This window comes from Eschscholzia californica, unplaced genomic scaffold (genome assembly GCF_041429995.1).
Source record: "Eschscholzia californica isolate CP2 unplaced genomic scaffold, dmEscCali1.0.p SCAF_2, whole genome shotgun sequence".
Taxonomy (NCBI): domain Eukaryota; kingdom Viridiplantae; phylum Streptophyta; class Magnoliopsida; order Ranunculales; family Papaveraceae; genus Eschscholzia; species Eschscholzia californica.
The window spans coordinates 7,246,325-7,264,869 of NW_028238309.1; the positions used below are offsets into that span (position 1 = coordinate 7,246,325).

Genomic DNA, 18,545 nt, shown 5'->3' on the forward strand with positions numbered 1-18,545 from the left:
GAGATACATTTAAATAAAAAAACAACCCGTAATGAAGATGATTTCGATTTTGGAAAGAAAATAAAGAAGATACCGGGAGAATAAATAAGGAGTGAGACATATGGGTAGTCATTGTAGGGATATATTTTTATCGCTTTACACTAATACCCTTCTATTTTAAGTAAATTTACATGAAGAAGATTTTATACCAGCCGTGGGATTTGATCTCTATCAAACTCCTAATAAAAATAGACGGTCAAACTCATGCCTCATGTAACCGACTGAATCGGTAATGCTACTTTCCCAAGGAGGTTCACAAGGGGTTTGACATAATGACAGAGGTGGATGCCAATAGTGTTACATAGAATGAAAAACAACTCCATATTAATAGTTAGTTGGCTCATAGTTGCTGCCTTGAACTCTTTGGCAGTTGGCAGTTGGAAGTTTTATCAGGTTTCTTCTTCATCAGACTTATATGGCATTGTCAATGACAGTGAGTAACAGAGCAATAATCTGAAAGTCTAATCACAACCCAATGTAAACCAAAAGAAAATGAAATACAAAGCCATTAACAACTTAGCAAGTTATTCTGAACCTTATTGACCATCCTCTGATCATAAGTTACAAGTGTTCTATCTACCTTTTCTATTCATTACCGGGGGTTAATTTCACTAATTGAGACCTGATTCGACGAACTGCTTGGATGGGTTACGTGTGTAGAACTATCCGATCTAGTTCCTCTTGATGTATCATCCTGGGAAGTTATTGTCGCCAAAATTGGACCACGGTGGAACACTGCCGGTGCTGATGGTACTTGGAGATGGGTAATTATTTCACTAGTGAGCATCTGAATGACAGATGACATAGTTGGTCTTTCACTAACGTCTTGAACAGATAACAATCCTATTTGTATACACTTCATAACTTCATTTGCGGAGAAGCACTCTCTCATTGTTTCGTCTATGACTTCTAAAGCTGTCTCTTCCTGCCAGTTTCTCCATACCTGCAACTATTTGTTAGAATCTTTGAAGTTCATTAGTTCTTAAGTTCAAATGTATACACATATATATATATATACACTTACATAGCTAAGAAGATCCTCAGCATGCTCTTTTTTGTTGAAATGATTTATTCTCTTGCCGGTTATTATTTCTAGAAGTAACACACCGAAACTATATACATCCAATTTAGTAGAGATCTGCCCCTGCAGTAAGTACTCTGGCGCTATGTACCCACTGGGATATGAAATATTATTAGTAAGTTTGTAAATGATTGTTAGGAGTACTAAACTATTAACAAATCCTTTTCTGTAGGTCCCTCAAGGTATGTAATAGTATTTCCAAGTTTGTTTCTAACTTGTAACAGAACTATAGGTTAGAATTTCGTTACTTACAGTGTTCCCACGACTTTACTGCTATCTCCTTGAGTTTGATCAATTTCATATAGTCTTGCCATGCCGAAGTCAGATATCTTTGCATTCATATCTTTGTCTAACAAAACATTGCTAGCTTTGAGATCACGATGAATAATTGTTAGTCGATTATCTTCATGAAGATAAAGTGTCCCTTTAGCAATTCCGCCGATGATTTTGTATCGTATTTCCCAAGTTAAGTTTACAGATTTCAACGGATCTAGCATTAAGTCAATCAAAATAAAAGACCAAATTAGACCTCAAGGTTATGGTAGTTGACTACTCAGTATTCTTGAACTTTTATATATATATATATATTATACTATTGTATATCATGAAACGTATATTTCGTGCAGTTATGAATCTATGTTGGCCTAAACATGTTTCTTTTCGTTTTGGTTACTCAGCTTGGAGTACTCGCGGGTTCTCTAAAAAACAAATCTAAATGTAATTCGTGAAGGTGAAACTTAAATGGGAAGATTTATGCTCATGATAAAACAAGAAGAGTAAACAAACCAAATAGAATCTGGTCGAGGCTTCCATTTGGCAGAAACTCATAGACGAGTATACTTTCTCCTTCCTCCAAGCAAAATCCTAGAAGCCTAACTAGGTTTCTGTGCCGAAGCTGGACCAATAATCCAATCTCAGTTTTGAATTCCTTTTTGCCTTGTTCAGAGTTTAGTGACAGCCTCTTCACCGCTAGTTCTTGTCCACTTGGTAGCCTACCCTGATAATATATAGATAGAAGATGTGAAATCTTTTGAATACAGAATCTGCATACTTGATTATAACTAATCTTAGTAAATTACCTTGTAAACAAAACCAAATCCTCCTCTCCCAAGCTTGTTAACATCAGAGAAGTTGTTAGTGGCGTCTCTTATTGTTTTCAAGCCGAACCGCAATGATTCTACATTTGTAATGTCATCCATATCTTTGCCAAGAATAAACAGACAAACAAGTAGAAATAAACAACATACACTTGGAAACAAATCAATAGACACATCAAACATTAATAAAATATAGTTAGGTATGGAAACTTGTTCTTGAAGATTCATATCAGTTAATGTTTTATGATTTTTATCATAGAATAGTCATGTATAGATGATTTAAAGCACTGATGTTTTAGGTTATTATGATAGCCTGCATTGAGATGGTCTGTATGGATCTTAAACTTCTGTCATTGGGGCTGCTACAGTTCCTGTTCCTCTAATTTCTTGAATATAATCAACTGCGTTACTCGTATAGCTATTGCGACATTTTGCTTGTTTGTCTAAATTCCAATAGTTTGAGCAATAGTGGCGTAATTATTCGGTATATATTGTTCCGGGCACAGATCCTGTGGATAAAGGTGCATTCAGTTTCAATTGTAAGCCTATAAGATGATATTTACTTACCGTCAAGCGTTTTAGAGGCCTTCTTTTTCTTTTTCAACCATAAAATTATGAATAAACCGATGAGCATCAGAGATATTACTACAGGTATGATCACTTTGAGAGCAATGTTTGATTTCTTCCTTTTTTCTGGAAACCAAAGAAATGTTTGAATCAGAAATATTACTGCGATCAATCTAAAATGAAATGTGAACAAATTGATTTTTGTACTACAGTACAGTCACGTGCTCGCCTTGAAAAGTATCCGGTTTACATAATCCTAATCTAAACTATAGGAGTAGAGATAATCCTTGATATTTCTAGCACTGTCAAAATTTGCTTTAAGTTCTTCGGATATAGCATAATCCTAATCTAAACTATTGGAGTAGAGATAATCCTTGGGCTAAATTTCTTTCCTTCAGATTCTAATGGCGGAGTTGGACTAATGCTCCAATTAAGAAAAAGAAAAGTGGAGTGTAATCGAACAACCATTTTCAAGAGCGAAAATAAAAGAACGTGAAAAAAAATACCTGGAGTAGTAGTCGAATTTGGTGCTGGAGGTGTAGTAGTCGAATTTGGCGCGGGAGGTTGCTTGGTTGAGGAAGCATAGAAAGTGTATACTTCATACCTTATATTACAACTTGGTCTTAGCACTATTGCACCTTGTTTCCCATAACAACAATTAGTAATATTACCCACCTCATTCCTCAAGCATCTGTTACATTCATCTGCAGTTATATCTAAAGTACACTGAACCAACCCATATATTGTTTGCGCAGAAGTAAAATTTACTTCACCAGTAGCAAATAATTCTCCTTTATTAGTAGTAGTAGCTATTCTTACTAATCCATCCATCAACTGCGTTGCTATTGCATGGAATGCTTCCTGATTTGTCATATTATTTTTATTATACAAAGTCCATTCTGGTTTCTCTTCCACAACCGAAAACATATTTCGATTGGAATACCGGAACATACACTTATCATACCACGAAATGTACTCCTTACTGTTCGGACAACGTTGTGTGATCTGCGCGACTGCAGCTGCTGCACAAAGTCTACAACCTTCGGTATTAAGATCACCTCTGCAGAGTAAGATACCGTAAACTTTGTCCGGCTCTGAACCGGAACTTCCATTATAAAATTTATTATCTGATTCAATTTTTGATGGTAGTAAAGATAATAGTTGCTTGAGATTATCTTCATATGGGCTATTGCTGGTGAAATTAGTACCTTCACAATAGTACTGAGTAGCAAAACCTGGTTGAGCACTCACTTCACTAAAATGTTGGAAGAGAGCTACTAGAGACAGAAAGCAGAGAGATTGGATACTAATTTGGAGTTTGGAAGAAGCCATTCTTGGGTTTACCAATCTTTTCTTTTGTCATTTCAAATGTTATATAGAATCTTGATTTGATTTTTTCTTTGTTGATTTTTTCTCTTCTCTTTTTCCTTTTCTTGATTCTTTCTTTTCTCTAGGCGCAGTGACTAGTGGTGCTTTATTTGAAATATGTGTCTATTCGTGTTGATTCAGACCTGCATTTGAAAAAAGAAATAGTACCTTGTCTAAAAAACACAAAATATAGGATATGTTATTTTGAATTTACTCTTCATAGTTGAAAACAAAAAGGAATCCGCTAAAAGTACCCGAAAATTGTTGTTAGCACCAAAGAAAAATATGTTATTTTGAAAAATTTAGAGTTGGCTAGACTGGGTGGCTCCCTAGTAGCGCCAAGTCAGTATTAGGTGCTAACTAGCTGTCGACGCAAAAATTGTTACTGCACTGGTGATGGGGTGCAGGTCCTGCAGGAGATGCTACAATTTACGTCACGTTTGGTTCGATTTCACCCTGCTTTTTCTGGCACAGTAACAATTTTTGTTTTTGTAGTAGTGTCTTCTTTTACATGGATTGTGGGTGAGTGGAATGGTTAAGGTTACTTAGCTGACCTAGAGGTTAGGAGTACAATCATTTTCATTAGTGTTATAAAATAAAAACAGTTGGTTATATAAAATAGTTGATTGATTTGGATTAAATAGTTGATTGACTTGGTGGCTATATTAAATAGTTGATTGACTTGGTGGGAATATTAAATAGTTGGCTATACTAAATACTTGGTCAGCTGTCCAACTCCATTTGATTCACTTGGCTATATTAAATAGTTGATTACTTTTGAAAGGGTCTTTAAGGGAGCAAACTTAAATTCAACTCTAAATCATTTTTAGTTTCATGACATCATGGTTCCGAAGTTTAAAATTGTAAGATTACCAATCACAAGCTAGTAGATAACAAAAAAAAACTAGTAGATAAGAACATGGATTGTGGTAGTCTGCCTTGATACTTTAGAATAACATTTTTGGCATAATATATGGGAATATAGTAGACATAATTTACTTTTAACATAAAACATCTCAATTATAAGGTGAGCCGGCGGTTAAGGAGTTCAATGCTAAATTTAGATGGGGGCCTTTTACAATATAATAAACTATTAGAAAACATCAAGGCTGATACTGGGCATGAATTTATATATATATATATATATATATAAATTATATCTTCTCTTTCGAGACAACTAAGGAGCCTTACGCGTGTTGAGGTTTCATTGTTAGTATTTAGTAATACGTCATTCATGAATTCTTCTGACACTTGAGCTGAGAAAGTCGAGAGTCTCTTAATTGCTACTACCCGCCCATCGGATAGCTTACGCTTAAGAAAATTTAATCCATCTCAAACTAGTATACTGTATACCTAATATGTATTACCAAATATATCATCATCATCTTGTACATACTTTGTCTAATACTTAGAAGTACCAAGATAAGGTTTAATGATGGATTTCTAGAAAAGAGAATTAGAAATAATGTGCGTGAGAGAGAGAAATGTATGTATTACCTTGTATCAGCGCCGAACCAACCTTCTAGTTTCTTTGAACCAGAAAAGTGATTTGTAGCTGAAAGTAGATCAGCAAATTCTATCATGTCTTTGGGATTCAGCTGATATCCTCCTTGTACATTGTGGTGTTGAGTATTCGACGTGGACCAAATCATTTTGCTCATAGCTATGTGTATCTGCTTGAGAAAAACAAGACTGCTTATCATTCCAAGGATATTATCTTGTCTTTCGATTTACTTCTTTGTTTATATCTACTTACCTTCAAATGCGTTTTTTCCTTCCAAGCTTGTCAAAGCTGATAATACCAATTATAACAATCCCAACAAAAGCAAATGAAACAATATGAACTATAGCTATTGATAGGTTGATCAGCTGACCTGCACTTCATGATGATATACAGTAATCACTAACCCATTCTAATGTATTTTTAAGATAGAACGAGAAAAAGATTTGGATTTTAAATACTTACGTTTTTCAGACATGTTAAGTGAAGAAGATGAAGAGAAGTTGGACCCTGAATTCCATCGAAAGGGATACTTTTCACACCTTACATAACAATTCCTGCCTGAACCCTACCACCTCTAGAGAAATAACAGCAAATCCCCGGGGAGGCAATTCCGAGACAAGTTTTACATTCATTTGGAGATAAATCTGGTGTGCACGGAACAGTTAGGGTTTTCCAGTTGCTGTCATGTTTGTTGAAGGATCAAAAGCTGCTTTTTCTGTAAGGTTGCCCATCATACTCCCCAAAATAGAACAAAGTTGGGTCTGAAATATCTTCTTGTTCCACAAAGGCAGAAATTCTCTATTATCTAGAACACCGAAAAGGGTGACTTGAGTCACGCAATTGGCAATCGTCTTCCCAATGGCTGGCTTCTTTACTTCAACGACAATTACAAAGGATATTTATGCAGAAGAAGTTCCCATTGATTCAATCAGCAAGGTTGCCCGCAGTTGTGCTGTAGAAGTTGTGAATTGACGCAGTAGCCAATAACAAATTGAGTAGATCATTTACATTCTGAAATAGACTATTAACTGTGAAATTGGCTGAAGATGAACAATTTTTAGAGGGAGAGACGGGAGGATCCACTTCAACAAGAACTAGAACATTGCAAAATAGCTGCTATCCCAAGAAGAGTCAAAATCTACAAGTATAAAAGAAATCAAAACCATTGGTCGACATAAAAGCCTAATCCAGATGCCTATCAAGCTACTGAAGGTCATGAAAAACGACAAGCCCTTTTCAGTTTCCAATCAAATATAAAAGCAGTAACTTTTGTTATTTTGGCCTGAAAAATTATCTATTTGAACACTTCTGCTTAAGATGAAAAAAGAACAGTCCAGAAAACAAATTCATGCTATACTGCACTTTCAACTTTTTCATTTTATTTTTATATCAACATAGTAATGTGAAGTAACGCAGAAAACGAAAACAATCTATTCATTAGAATGAACACTGAAGGCACACCAACTGGAAGAGAAAAAGAAAGAGTAAGTAAATATCCATTCATGCGAAAATACCTCATCGTTCAATCGAACTCCTTATCTACTGCTTTTGATCCTCTACCAAGAGAATGTCTATCATAAGAACCAATGATTGTGAAATGTTAGTAGTTCGCAGCGATCAATTCTTCATTTCTGCACTCCCTAATGCTAATATCTAGCACTGCTCCAAAAGAATAAGGTAAGACATCACAGCACGGACGTCTTGAGGCCACCAACTGAAAACAAAAAAGTTACAGAAACCATAGAAATTACAGGTAACAAACATGATAGATAATACAAAACACTCAAAACAGTAAATTGGGAGGCTACAAACATATAAAACTTATAACCAAGTACCTTTCCAGAATCAAATTCTAGCTTCTGAGAGAACACTCTGATTTGTTCAAGATTCACTGACGAACCATTTCGGGAACAAGTCTCAGCGAAGTGTCTCTTGTAATTGCTCCTTGTTCCATTTGTATCAGAAACAACACTTTCCATGAAGAAAACGCTAGGCCTTTGACATGGATCTTTTGGAACATCCCTTGTGTTAAACATGTAAGAAACCAAACTAGGGTTTGAACCTCTTCTCCATGGAAAAAATGTCCTTTGCAAACGAAGGAGGTCAGGAAGAAACTGAATGCTCTCGAATAGCTGAACAACATAACCCCACGAAATTGAAATAGTCCAGTTTGAGTGGCCATAGCAAACAACTTGCTGCAAAATTCTCTCAGGGTCAACTTTAACAGCCTCAAATAAATGGTTTAAAGCCTCGGAATGGTTCATCTTAGGGAAGATTGGATCCATGTATTCCAGATGATGAAGAGATACCAAAGGTACAAGTGGATGTGCAGCGAGCAGTCCAAACAGATTTCCCCGCAAATCAACCTGTTAAAATACCAGATAAGATTATTCAGTTCGTAAACACCAGCGTTGTCTGAAATCATCGATACCAAGAAAAACTTTTAGCAAAAGAACCTAGTTAAATATTAATTAAGACGAGTCAGGATTTCAAGTCGAGAGGAGTATGAATCATACTGGCGTGGTCCAAAGTACACCCGGTCGAACATCAAGCTGTATATTCAACTCTACTCTAGAAGAAAATTACAACTGGAGGCACTGATCAACACACAAGTTCAACCAAGTCACAACTAAATACAGTTCAGGTTACATCTGAAATGGATTTGATAGGTAAAGAACACCTGGGCACAAGGATAGCTTGTGACAAGCCAACTTGATATTTGCTGGTACTTCGAAGTAAAACATAGTTTGGACTTTGGAACTTGGATAGTAAGATGCTACCAACTTGAAGTGAAGAAATTAGTTTCTCTTTTGAATTCTACTTGAACTTTCACAAGGATTTCAAACTAAGCACATCCTTAAACTCATTAATTTATTGAGAATTTATCCGTTACCCAAAACCTCAATGTGCATTTATAAGAATCAAAATGTGATTACAACAAATTTCCAGTGAAGACAGGAAGTTCGTATCTATTGGCATCTTCAAATACTTTTGTATTCGGGTCAAAACTAAATATTCGAACTATATACCTAATACAGTAATACTTAGAAAGGTCAAAATATGGTGACATCATAATGAACCTGCAACACGAGAAAGGGTAACAAGTTCACGGAATCGGAAGCTGATGACATTGATTTTATCTAGATTTAGAAAGTGTATTCGAACGAAATCCTACATCTATGAAAGGAAAATCCATGAACTACTACTACTTGGTACAAACATTACCATATCTTAAGCATGAATTTTCCATAAATCATTTCAGACACAAATTTGAATTCGCAAACAAATGTTCATAATTGTTTTGATTAAGCTAACTTTTAATTAAATTGACAAATAGAAAACAATGAATTACCTGATGGAATCCAGGTTCATGAGTTAATCCAACGCCAAGTTCAGCACAACAAGCGAAAACCCTACTATCACTACCAAACAAATGTGGATACCTCATCAAACATGAATCAAAAACCTTAGTCAAAACCCTAGCAAGTGAATAACTAATAGCAAAACCACCTCCACCATAAGCCATATCAAATGAAAACAAAGAATTCTGATCAAAGCTCTCTGAATTACTTCCAATATAATACCAAAGATTATGATCATATTTCGATAATGTCTTAACCAAATTATCAACAAAGAAAACAGTATCATCATCACCAAAAACAAACCAACGAACATCAGTAAGATTCTGATCAATAGTTTCTTTAACAATACGTGCAATACGAATAGCAGATCGTAATCCAATTTTGTAAGTGTAAGGAAAACGAGAAGTATCTTCTGAAATAAGAACCCTAGGAAGATCAAGAGTATGATGATCTAAAGATTGATTAGTGAAAGGATAACGATCGAGGAAAACAAAACCACGCATTTGTTGATGTTGATGATGATTCCACCAAAGATGAACGAATCTACTTCGTTTAAGCCAGGTTTTGGAGGAAGAAGCGATACCAAAGACAAGATGATGAGGGGAATTAGGTGATGAGGAAATTTGTTTAGTGTGGATTTGGATTGGTTGAGTTTGATTGTGGGAGATTAGGAGGTAGAGATTACAGAAAGTCGAGAAGATTAAGAGAAGTTTTGTTATGGATGAAGATGAAGTTATGATTTTGGGAAGGGATTTCAGTAAAGATCGCATTTTGATTTTGATTTAGAGAAGTAGATCGATCTTAGAGAGAGAGAGAGAGAGAAGACTGGAAGACTGGGCGAAGGTGGACTGGTGGAGTAAAGGGAAAAGTAATAAGTAAGGGTGGCACTACAAATTTTACAAACAAAAATTCTATTCCTTCCTCTAAAAGCTCGTCTGACTTCCTCGGACGCACTTTTTTAATATTAACGGATATAAAAATTTGTATTTCTTTTATCGTTCCATTTGGGTCATTGAAGTGCTCCACTGGTTTTTTTTTTTTTTTTTTTTTGTTGAACTTTCTCCACTGGTTTCAACAACAAAAAAAAGTGCTCCACTGGTCAAATTTCCGACTCCATTCTTTTTTTCTTTTTGAGAATCCGACTGTGACATACACTAGATTCCCACTACGCTCTACGGGCGCGATAGATGCCTCTTGACTAACGTCGTTATGATAAATCACATATCGGTCTTACGGGTTAGGTGTTTACAACATTCTCAGAGTGCGTGTAAACACCTAAGCATGTATGTTACTCTCTAAAAAATGTACGATTTTAATTAAATCTAAAATCTTAACAGAAAAATGAATTCAACCTAACCTTTAGAAATATAGAGACAGAGGGGTTGAATCAAATTTACATGAAGAAGAAAGGAAGAGACAAATAAACGGACAAATTAAAATTTATGAATCAAATTAATTTACCAATAAAAAAATTCATCTTCAGTGTTTAGAAGAAGAGAGAAAGAGAGACCGAAAACAAATAAATGAGTTGTCTAAACAAAATAACTGTATGATATATGATTTAGAAGTAGTTAGTTAAAATAACTAGTTTTTTTTTTTTTGTTGAGATTAGTTAAAATAACTAGTTGAAACGTGAGAGAAAATCGCGGTGGCCACGGAGAGAAATAATTGTATGGTATGAAGGAAGTTAAGATTTATATTTCAAACAAATAAATCTTTATATCAACAGTTCGATCTAATCAAAAATAAATCTCCCAAAGAGAAGGGACGGCCAGACTTATCTCTTGGATAACTAACTGAGTTGTTTTAATATAATAAATTAGTCGTTATAAGGCACTGACGAGCACGATGACCACCTGATTTAAACCATGAATGAAAGAGACTAAAACCCAACAACACTAAAGAGGACTAGAGCATAAATTACATAAGATAAATCTTGATGACAAATTGTTTCCATCGAGATTCGATCCCACGACCTCATAGGTTTAAGAGGGGTGTCCAACCACTGTACAAAGGCTGGTGGCCGATTACCGACTCCATTCACAGTTGAGATGGATATTGACTTTTATTATAAATGAACTCCAACATTTAGGAATATTGATCTTGCATGTAAATAAAGTATTTTTTGCAAACTTTTGACCATTTCTTTTCGTTACATGCGAACTTTAGACCATTTCTTTTCGTTACGTCATTTAATTTCGCCAAACTCTAGGTCAATAGTGATTCGGCAGTTATCGTGTCGATGTATCAATACCTTTGTAATAGTTTAAAAAAATATCTTTGTTGACCATTTGTAGTCAATATTCAGAAAATAAAAATAAATGAAGTAAACATGTGACGAACTTCTATACACCTAAAATAGTTTTAAAAGTTTTCGTATAGCATATAGGACACAAATTATCTTTAATGATAAGAATCATAGAATTTACGAGGGTATGTCCCGCGCCAGATGGTTAATGACAGTTCTATAATCTCAACTATTGGAGATAAATTTTGAAAGTCACATCAATTGAAATAAATTTGGTAGATGTACAATCCCTAGAGATAAGTTTGGTAGGTGCAATCTTAGCCATCGAAGAGAATGATATATTCTAAAAACAATACCCTACTCCCGTATTATATATTCAGTTCCCGTATTGACTCTTGGAGTAATGTCATGTATGGTCATAAAACCTGCTTCACCACAAGCAATAGTACCATGATTTCTCTGCAGAACAAGATTACAGAATTTTCAAAAGAACTTTTGAATATAAGTAACCACAAACCCTAGCAATTTCTCTGCAGAACAAGATTACAGAATTTTCACATGAACTTTTGAGTATGAATAACCACAAACCCTAGCAATCACAGGTTTTACGATCTTTGAGAAAAACAGAACAACATTAAACTAAGTGGATATGGTTGATATAAATAACCACAAATTTTTGTTACTATAAAAAGGCAAAAGTGTTATCATAATCTCGGAAAAACTAACCCTAAATTCTTGAAGAGCAAAGGTAGAGATGAAGAAGAGACAACCAAGGAGTGTTCCATTATCTCATAGTGAGCTTTGTCATTCAAAATGTTCACTGTACTGTCAAGCTGCTAATGGTTTATTGTTCAGGAAGTATGATCTTTTACAATCAGACTTTCAACCTGCAAATTCTATTATAACCAAAAAGCTTAAGTAGACAAACTAAAATAACCACAAATTACATTTTTAGAAACATTACAGAATTCCAAAGGTGAAATAAATCTCATACATCAATCTCAACAATATCGTACAAATGATTTTTCTTCTATAGGTAAAATCCATTCCCTCGCTATTGTGGGAAATACCTCGTTTTTTTTTTCATTCAGAACTCTGCACAAACCATACCTAACAAACGAGTCAAGCACGATTACAAGCACCTGAGAAGTATTTATTTCCTCTAGAAGCAACTTCGCCAACAGATGAAAATGTAGCTCAATAATGTATCAAGTCAACCAATTTGGATTAGAAGCTGGCACTGAAAAAGTGAAAAATTTAAGTATCATTTTTGGTTTCGAAATTTTCGGTTTCAAAGATAATAATAAAAAATGGAGGTTCTAAAACTTTTATCTTTAACGAAGATGGTAATGAAAATTCAGACCTAAATTCACATCTGGGTAGCCCTAGAATGATCTTCATGAGGGATGGCTACCAGAAAGGCTAACTATTGTTCATCTAGATGTGTCATAACAGTTCACCATATTTTGTACCTAATTCAATCATATCTTCAAGGAACAGAGCGGACAAAACAACTGTACTTTGCACTGATTTCAGTACTAAATGATTACCTAGCACCATTTTATCAGAGAGTGATAAAAAACTGCTCCAAGCTTGGGGAACTGAACACATTAGATGCACTACGTTCAACTTTTTCTGGTGAAATATGAATCTGAAATCTGATGAACCTCTGAAATGAGAAAAGGAGAACTCAGGATTGTAGCACTCTACAAGGATATGGTTTAATAACAGTAGAGTGAAGCTGAAGAATGAGGAAGGAAGTGTAAAAGAAACATACAGATAACTGAGATATGACTTCAGGATTTGTGTCAATATGCCAATCTGGTTCCAGTTGCCGAACAAAAGATGATCTTCCGGTCTCTGTGCTACAGAATAGAACCTGAAACAAACGTAAGCAAGTTTCACAAGGAATATTTGTCAGAATCCATCCAACATACCCCCAAGATGGAACCAGAACTTTCCTACACAGGAAGCTGGTTAGGTTAATCATTGGCCAGGGCTAAATTGTATAAAACCGTTAAACATATGAAGCTTCTCTGAAGGGATATAGTACTAGGCTAGAGGAGACTAGCCCAGCAGTGGGCCTCCAACAAAATATAAATGTACATTGATACACTTACTTTATCTTTCAATAAACCACCAGAAGCAAACACCCCAGCCTCTTCCAAGGCCAAGAGCACCCTCTCCTGCAAAAATTTTCTCTCATAAATTACTGGAAATGAAATAAGAAATGCATTTTTCAGCAATGAATCCAACAATCTCATCTTCCTAAGTATCGATGGAAATCTAGATCTACTCTCCAGATTCGAACATAAGCCCTTAGAGTTACTAAGGTAATAATATTTGATACACACTTTACTTCTTAGGATACCTCGTCTAGAAACTTAATATTGAAGACAAACAGCAAATAATTAGAATAAATTCAGACAGGCAACAGTTCATGTTGTCTATAAAGATGAGCATAATATGTCAAGAACAGTAAGTATGTCTCTCTCTCTCTTGAAATAACCAGGGAATAGCATCTAAAGAGTCATTTTAAAAGAATTTCTATCTCTAGTTTTTTTTTCTGATATTAGATAGTAGTTTCAGGGGACAGCAGAGTCATATTGAGTTTCAAGATATAAACAACTATAACAAATTAACAAGTTAATTCGGTCTCGGAACCATGACGGCGTACAACTATAAGCCTCATTTATTTTTAAAAACGACTTCAACTGACTCGTAATAGCATATGAATCAAGTTTCTGACATACCCCACTCTCATCATCCAAGATTCTTTCCATAAGATAAACATCACAGAATTTCGAGATTTCCAATAATATTTCCAGCACAGAAGACCTCACAGTTGCTTGTTTCTGCCAAAGGTGAGGATGCAGTTTCAATTTTTAGACATTGTATTTTAAAAACGGAAGATTAAATTGTATCACTATCAAACCTGGAGCTCTTCTGGACTACTCTCCTCAAGAATTACACCAAGTATTTGGCATGTAATCTGCATAAACCAGAAACAACATCAACCTACTTGTGTAACTAAAGTCATATTAAAGGAAACAACAAAAAATTCTAAAGACAGTCGATGAACATGGTTCAATTCTAATTGGTAACCAAATAATTCATCCCAGAAACATAGAGGAAGAAAATGGTACTCGCGAAGTTCTTCTAGAGTTGTCTTCCGAGACTAAGCTCAGTTACCAAAATTTATTTGGACTAACAACAACAACAGGCCGCTAACATAGTTATCTAAACGAAATAGAGAGCTAGTAGTATGCAACAAGATGAAGTGTAACCTACACCAGAAAAGCCAAACTACGTGTATGTTGCTTTTTGTAACTAATTGTTTTAAACCACACCATTTGTTGAATAAAGGGTTGCTGGTGGGTCGAAATCAGGTAAAACAAATAAATCATACGGCAATCATAGTTAAGGTACAAAACAGTAGAGTTGTTTCCTGAATATTCACAGAGCATTCCACACCTTCCTAACCATTTTTCACTTTCAGTTGTTTTATTTATTTGCGTTTACCTATAAGTAAGCATTCGCTTAATAGACACACCAGAAATGAACAAAGGTTTGATGCTAACTACCTAAGATAGCTACACACTACTATTTCTTAGTGGATTGTTTGGTCAACATTCTAACATAATTATGTTTAACATAAACCGTGGTCCAAATGTCCATCTGCAATACATGGCCATAGTTGAGCACTGTGTAGATGGTTCTATGCACAGAGGATCCTCTATCAGGTAGGAGTCCTCCACCTAAATAGATGGTGATAAATTTTGATCCCTCTATGTTGACATATGTGTTTAACTCCTATTAGAAGCAATAAAATCTGACACCAAATCAATACTCGCAAGAGTACATATGCTGAATAAATGTGTAGACCATTTAGAAAGTATAAAGATTTACCTTTCTTCCATCGTTCAACTTTCGTCTTACTATTTGTGCAAGAGTGGGCTGAAAAATATGAACAAAAAATAAGTTATGCAAAATTATCATTTGGCAAATGTAAATAAAACCTAATCCTTTGCTATCCAACATTCGGGTTTGCATGAGGATAGGTACAAGACAGGTTTAGTATCACTTGTCAACAATAGTAAACATGTACAAGTACCGAAAAGTACCATGATATACCTTTACAGGCTGAAAAAACTCATCAACTACATTTTGTGTTCTAACATCATCTGAAGATGAAGAAGCTCCAGAGGAATTTACAATGGCTGCATCTGAATTAGTATTGGCAACAGAACCACCAGGTGTCCTAGGTCGTCGTTTAGGTTGTCTTCTTTGATGACCGTCAGGTGTTCTCAACAATCTCCATGTCAGTGCCATTGCGATAGCAAGCCCCGCTACAGTCCCGACTGAGCGAGAATTCTGATAAAATTACCGACCAATAAGACTTAAGTATCCTAACTTTGATAAAGGATAGATCTAAATCCCTACTTGTTACATATTTTTACATTAAAATAGCAATATCTTTGATTAATATGCCATGATCTAGAGCCCGAGACTCTTGAAAATAGCAGGGCAGGCTAACCAACAGCTGGGCTGTCCCAGAGGCAGAATTTGGGGTTTGATTTTTGTACGTAAGTCTATTTCTCGGATATGAAAAATAAAACGAGTATCAAACTCAGAGCTTGATACTTTATACGAGTATAAGCTTCAACATATTTAAGTTGAGTTGATAGGAACATTAGCTTGTCGTATATATCGTACTGGGTTAGCTATATCAATATTCGGAATTAATTGAAGGAAGCAAAAGCTCAATATATAATGGTGATCTCTTAATTGATAGGTGCAAGATATATAATCAAGTTACAGTAATTAGATAACACGGGGAAGATGGAAAAAAATCTCTCATTTTAGGCATTTAGCCCACTTCTAGGTCAATTCCTAGTTCCTCAACCGGCTAGGAGGAGTGGGGAGTTTACATAAACATCCAAATTCACACAAGTTTCTTCCTTTGGAAGATCAAATTGTTATAGTTAGAAACGATTCCGATTGACAACTTGCTGATACTCAAGACTGAATTAATTAACGATGAAACACTAATTACAATAATCGAATTCAGAACATTTGTAAAAACTAATTAATTCAAGAGAATTGCAAGAAATTTTTTGCCCGATCCAAGAAACCAGAAGCAATAAAAATTGAAACTACGAATGAAAGGGGGGAAAGTTACCAGGTTACGGAGGGAGATCGAGAGTAGATTAGAAATCTTGACGGTGAGGTAAGCTCCGAATCTCTTGAGAATCTGAACCAATTCATCCTTCGAAGAGTCTTCCATGGAGGACGAATCTCCTTTTTTGAAGTTAAAGTTGTTCTAGAGGAAAGGAAGAAGAAGAAGAAAACCCTAAACCACTTCAATCGGTCATCGATTTATTTTGTGGATTTCCCGGGAAATAATTTGTGTACGTTTATCGAAATATGGTGCGAATCTCGAGATTACGGAAGTATCTCATGGTAGTCATGTGTTTGGGAATCCCAAAGTTACAAAATCGATTTTTACCTCAATATTAGATTTTTCTTTTTTTTTTTTTGATGAGTGCTCAATATTAGATTTTTTTTTGTTAAACAATAATAGATGGTAATTGAGTTTGGAAGGAGAAATTGGAAAATAATTCCATCACCCTAGGAGACCGAAACAGGAAGTATTTTTACTCTACAACAATCAACTGGAACATATATCGTTAATATCGTTGCTGCCCACCTTTAGAATGTCTCTACATCACCTCGATCACACATTTCCAAAGTTTAGCCCTCACTACCATTCTCTCGAGAGAAGAAATCGAATGGACGACCTACAATTTTCGGGCGGACGCGGCCCCTGGCCTTGACGGTTTTTCCCTTTCTTTTTTCATTTTAATTGGGACACTATCAACGACGACATAGTAGAGATGGTTCGTTCGTTCTTCTTCAATCTCAAGTTACCTTAGAATACCAACCAACTCACATCTTCATGGTAGTCAAATCTAATACTCCATAAACCCCAGCAGATTGCAGGTCTATTAGTCTCCTAAATTCCACCTATAAAATTATCACAAAAATCCTAACGGATATGTTTAAACCTCTTCGCATAGATAGCATCTCTCCTTATCAAGCTGCTTACATCCCGATGCGTCAAATCACTAACAACATTATCATCGGTGAGGAATCGTTGCACTCATACAAAAAGATCAAAGGATCAAAAAGCTACTTTAGGCCCAAGCTCGATACGTCCAAAGCCTTTCATCGCATTGAGTAATCCTTCTTAAGGGACATTATGCAGAAACCAGGTTTTTCTAGAAGATGAATAAAAATGATCCATACTTGCATTTCTTCTTCCTCTACGACCATGTTAATCAATGGCAGACCTGGTCCCACTTTCAACCCTAGCGGAGGTATTAGACAAGGCGGCCCCCTCTTGCCATTCCTTTTCACTTTGGCAATGGAAGGCCTAAGTAGACTCATGAAATATGAGCAAATTGAGAATCTTTTTGTGGGATTCCTCACTGCCGACCCAAATCTGGTAATCAAGCATCTCCCATTCGTTGATGATTGCATTATTTTCGGTCAAAATTTCTTGGAAAATGTTCATAATCTTAAACAGATTTTTCACACCTTCTGCGGTGCGTCAGGTCAAATGATTAACTTTTCCAAATCTAATATTTTCTTTACAAAAACTCTCCCTCAAAATTCAAAAGAATGATTACAAGAAATTTTAAAGTGAAACATGCTTCCCTTTCTGACAAGTATCTTGGTGCGCAACTCTTTACTGGCCCCAATAAAACCAATATTTTCAACTCTCTTTTCGAGAAAATCTAATCAAACCTCTCTTAGTGGCAAAATAACTTTTGGTCACAAGCTGGCCGCACTATTGTTATTTCAATAATAGTTGTGGTCGTTTTCCGATACCAGACACAATGCTTCGCCATCCAAAAAAGCGTACGCAAAAGCATTGAGACATTGCAAAGGTCATTTTTTGGTGGGGAAAATCGAAAGGCCTTTTCGCGAAGGTCTGGTCCTATATTTGGCAGCCCAAAAAGCAAGGAGGTCTAGGAATCCGAGTTCCATATTTGGATAACCAACCCTTCCTAAGTAAGCTAGCCTAGAGGCTTAACACTGAATCGAACGGCGTTCGGGTTACACTTCTCAAAGCTAAGTATTTTCGAAACTCTACAAATCCTGGCCCTGCCGAAAAGGTACACTCCTGGATTTGGAAATCCATAAATAAGCATATCAACCCAATTAAGGATTTTACTATTTGGGAAGTCCACTTCGGGAATAACATAAATATTTG

The 18,545-nt window shown here is 35.6% G+C and overlaps 3 protein-coding genes across 8 annotated transcripts in view; all 3 read right to left on the reverse strand.

The window, feature by feature from the left end:
• The window catches only part of LOC147555780 (uncharacterized), a 29,967-nt gene extending 25,672 nt beyond the window's left edge, over positions 1-4,295 (reverse strand). The window contains exon 1 of the mRNA XM_086658531.1: positions 3,291-4,295. Coding sequence (XP_086514657.1) covers positions 3,291-4,116 — 826 coding nt within the window. The 5' untranslated portion in view covers positions 4,117-4,295. The remainder of the gene's footprint in view (positions 1-3,290) is intronic.
• Positions 3,662-9,984, reverse strand: LOC147555784 (uncharacterized). 6 transcript variants are annotated; one of them, XM_086663450.1, is made up of 7 exons: positions 9,009-9,984; positions 7,492-8,022; positions 7,171-7,370; positions 6,119-6,794; positions 5,909-6,026; positions 5,650-5,825; positions 3,662-4,295 (listed from the first exon to the last, which is right to left on the reverse strand). In XM_086663450.1, exons 1-3 carry the CDS (start codon positions 9,786-9,788, stop codon positions 7,257-7,259), a joined length of 1,425 nt encoding a protein of 474 aa, XP_086519576.1. In that variant the 5' UTR covers positions 9,789-9,984; the 3' UTR covers positions 3,662-4,295; positions 5,650-5,825; positions 5,909-6,026; positions 6,119-6,794; positions 7,171-7,256. The 6 variants fall into 6 exon arrangements, with proteins under 6 accessions (XP_086519576.1, XP_086519575.1, XP_086519578.1 ...); XM_086663449.1 differs by having other exon boundaries at positions 5,909-6,031; XM_086663452.1 differs by lacking the exon at positions 3,662-4,295 and adding an exon at positions 5,077-5,497 and having other exon boundaries at positions 5,909-6,031; positions 6,119-6,608.
• A 2,210-nt stretch (positions 9,985-12,194) lies between these two features.
• LOC147555785 (ubiquitin-conjugating enzyme E2 enzyme activator PEX22-like) lies at positions 12,195-16,784 on the reverse strand. The gene is made up of 9 exons (XM_086663444.1): positions 16,449-16,784; positions 15,401-15,640; positions 15,176-15,223; positions 14,202-14,258; positions 14,020-14,121; positions 13,387-13,452; positions 13,044-13,145; positions 12,817-12,935; positions 12,195-12,506 (listed from the first exon to the last, which is right to left on the reverse strand). The coding sequence occupies exons 1-8, from the start codon at positions 16,551-16,553 to the stop codon at positions 12,831-12,833; spliced, it is 825 nt and encodes a 274-aa protein (XP_086519570.1). The 5' UTR covers positions 16,554-16,784; the 3' UTR covers positions 12,195-12,506; positions 12,817-12,830.
• Between the last annotated feature and the right edge of the window lie 1,761 nt (positions 16,785-18,545).

Bases quoted from the DNA above. Each gene is read 5' to 3' on its own strand.
- LOC147555785 (XM_086663444.1), bottom strand. From the start codon at position 16,553: ATGGAAGACTCTTCGAAGGATGAATTGGTTCAGATTCTCAAGAGATTC. The intron at 15,224-15,400 runs GTATATCATGGT...CATATTTTTCAG, and splicing joins AGTTTTTTCAGCCTGTAAAG to CCCACTCTTGCACAAATAGT. The intron at 14,122-14,201 runs GTTTGATAGTGA...CACCTTTGGCAG, and splicing joins GTAGTCCAGAAGAGCTCCAG to AAACAAGCAACTGTGAGGTC.
- LOC147555784 (XM_086663450.1), bottom strand. From the start codon at position 9,788: ATGCGATCTTTACTGAAATCCCTTCCCAAAATCATAACTTCATCTTCA. The intron at 8,023-9,008 runs GTAATTCATTGT...GTATTTTAACAG, and splicing joins ATGAACCTGGATTCCATCAG to GTTGATTTGCGGGGAAATCT. The intron at 7,371-7,491 runs GTACTTGGTTAT...TTTTGTTTTCAG, and splicing joins TAGAATTTGATTCTGGAAAG to TTGGTGGCCTCAAGACGTCC.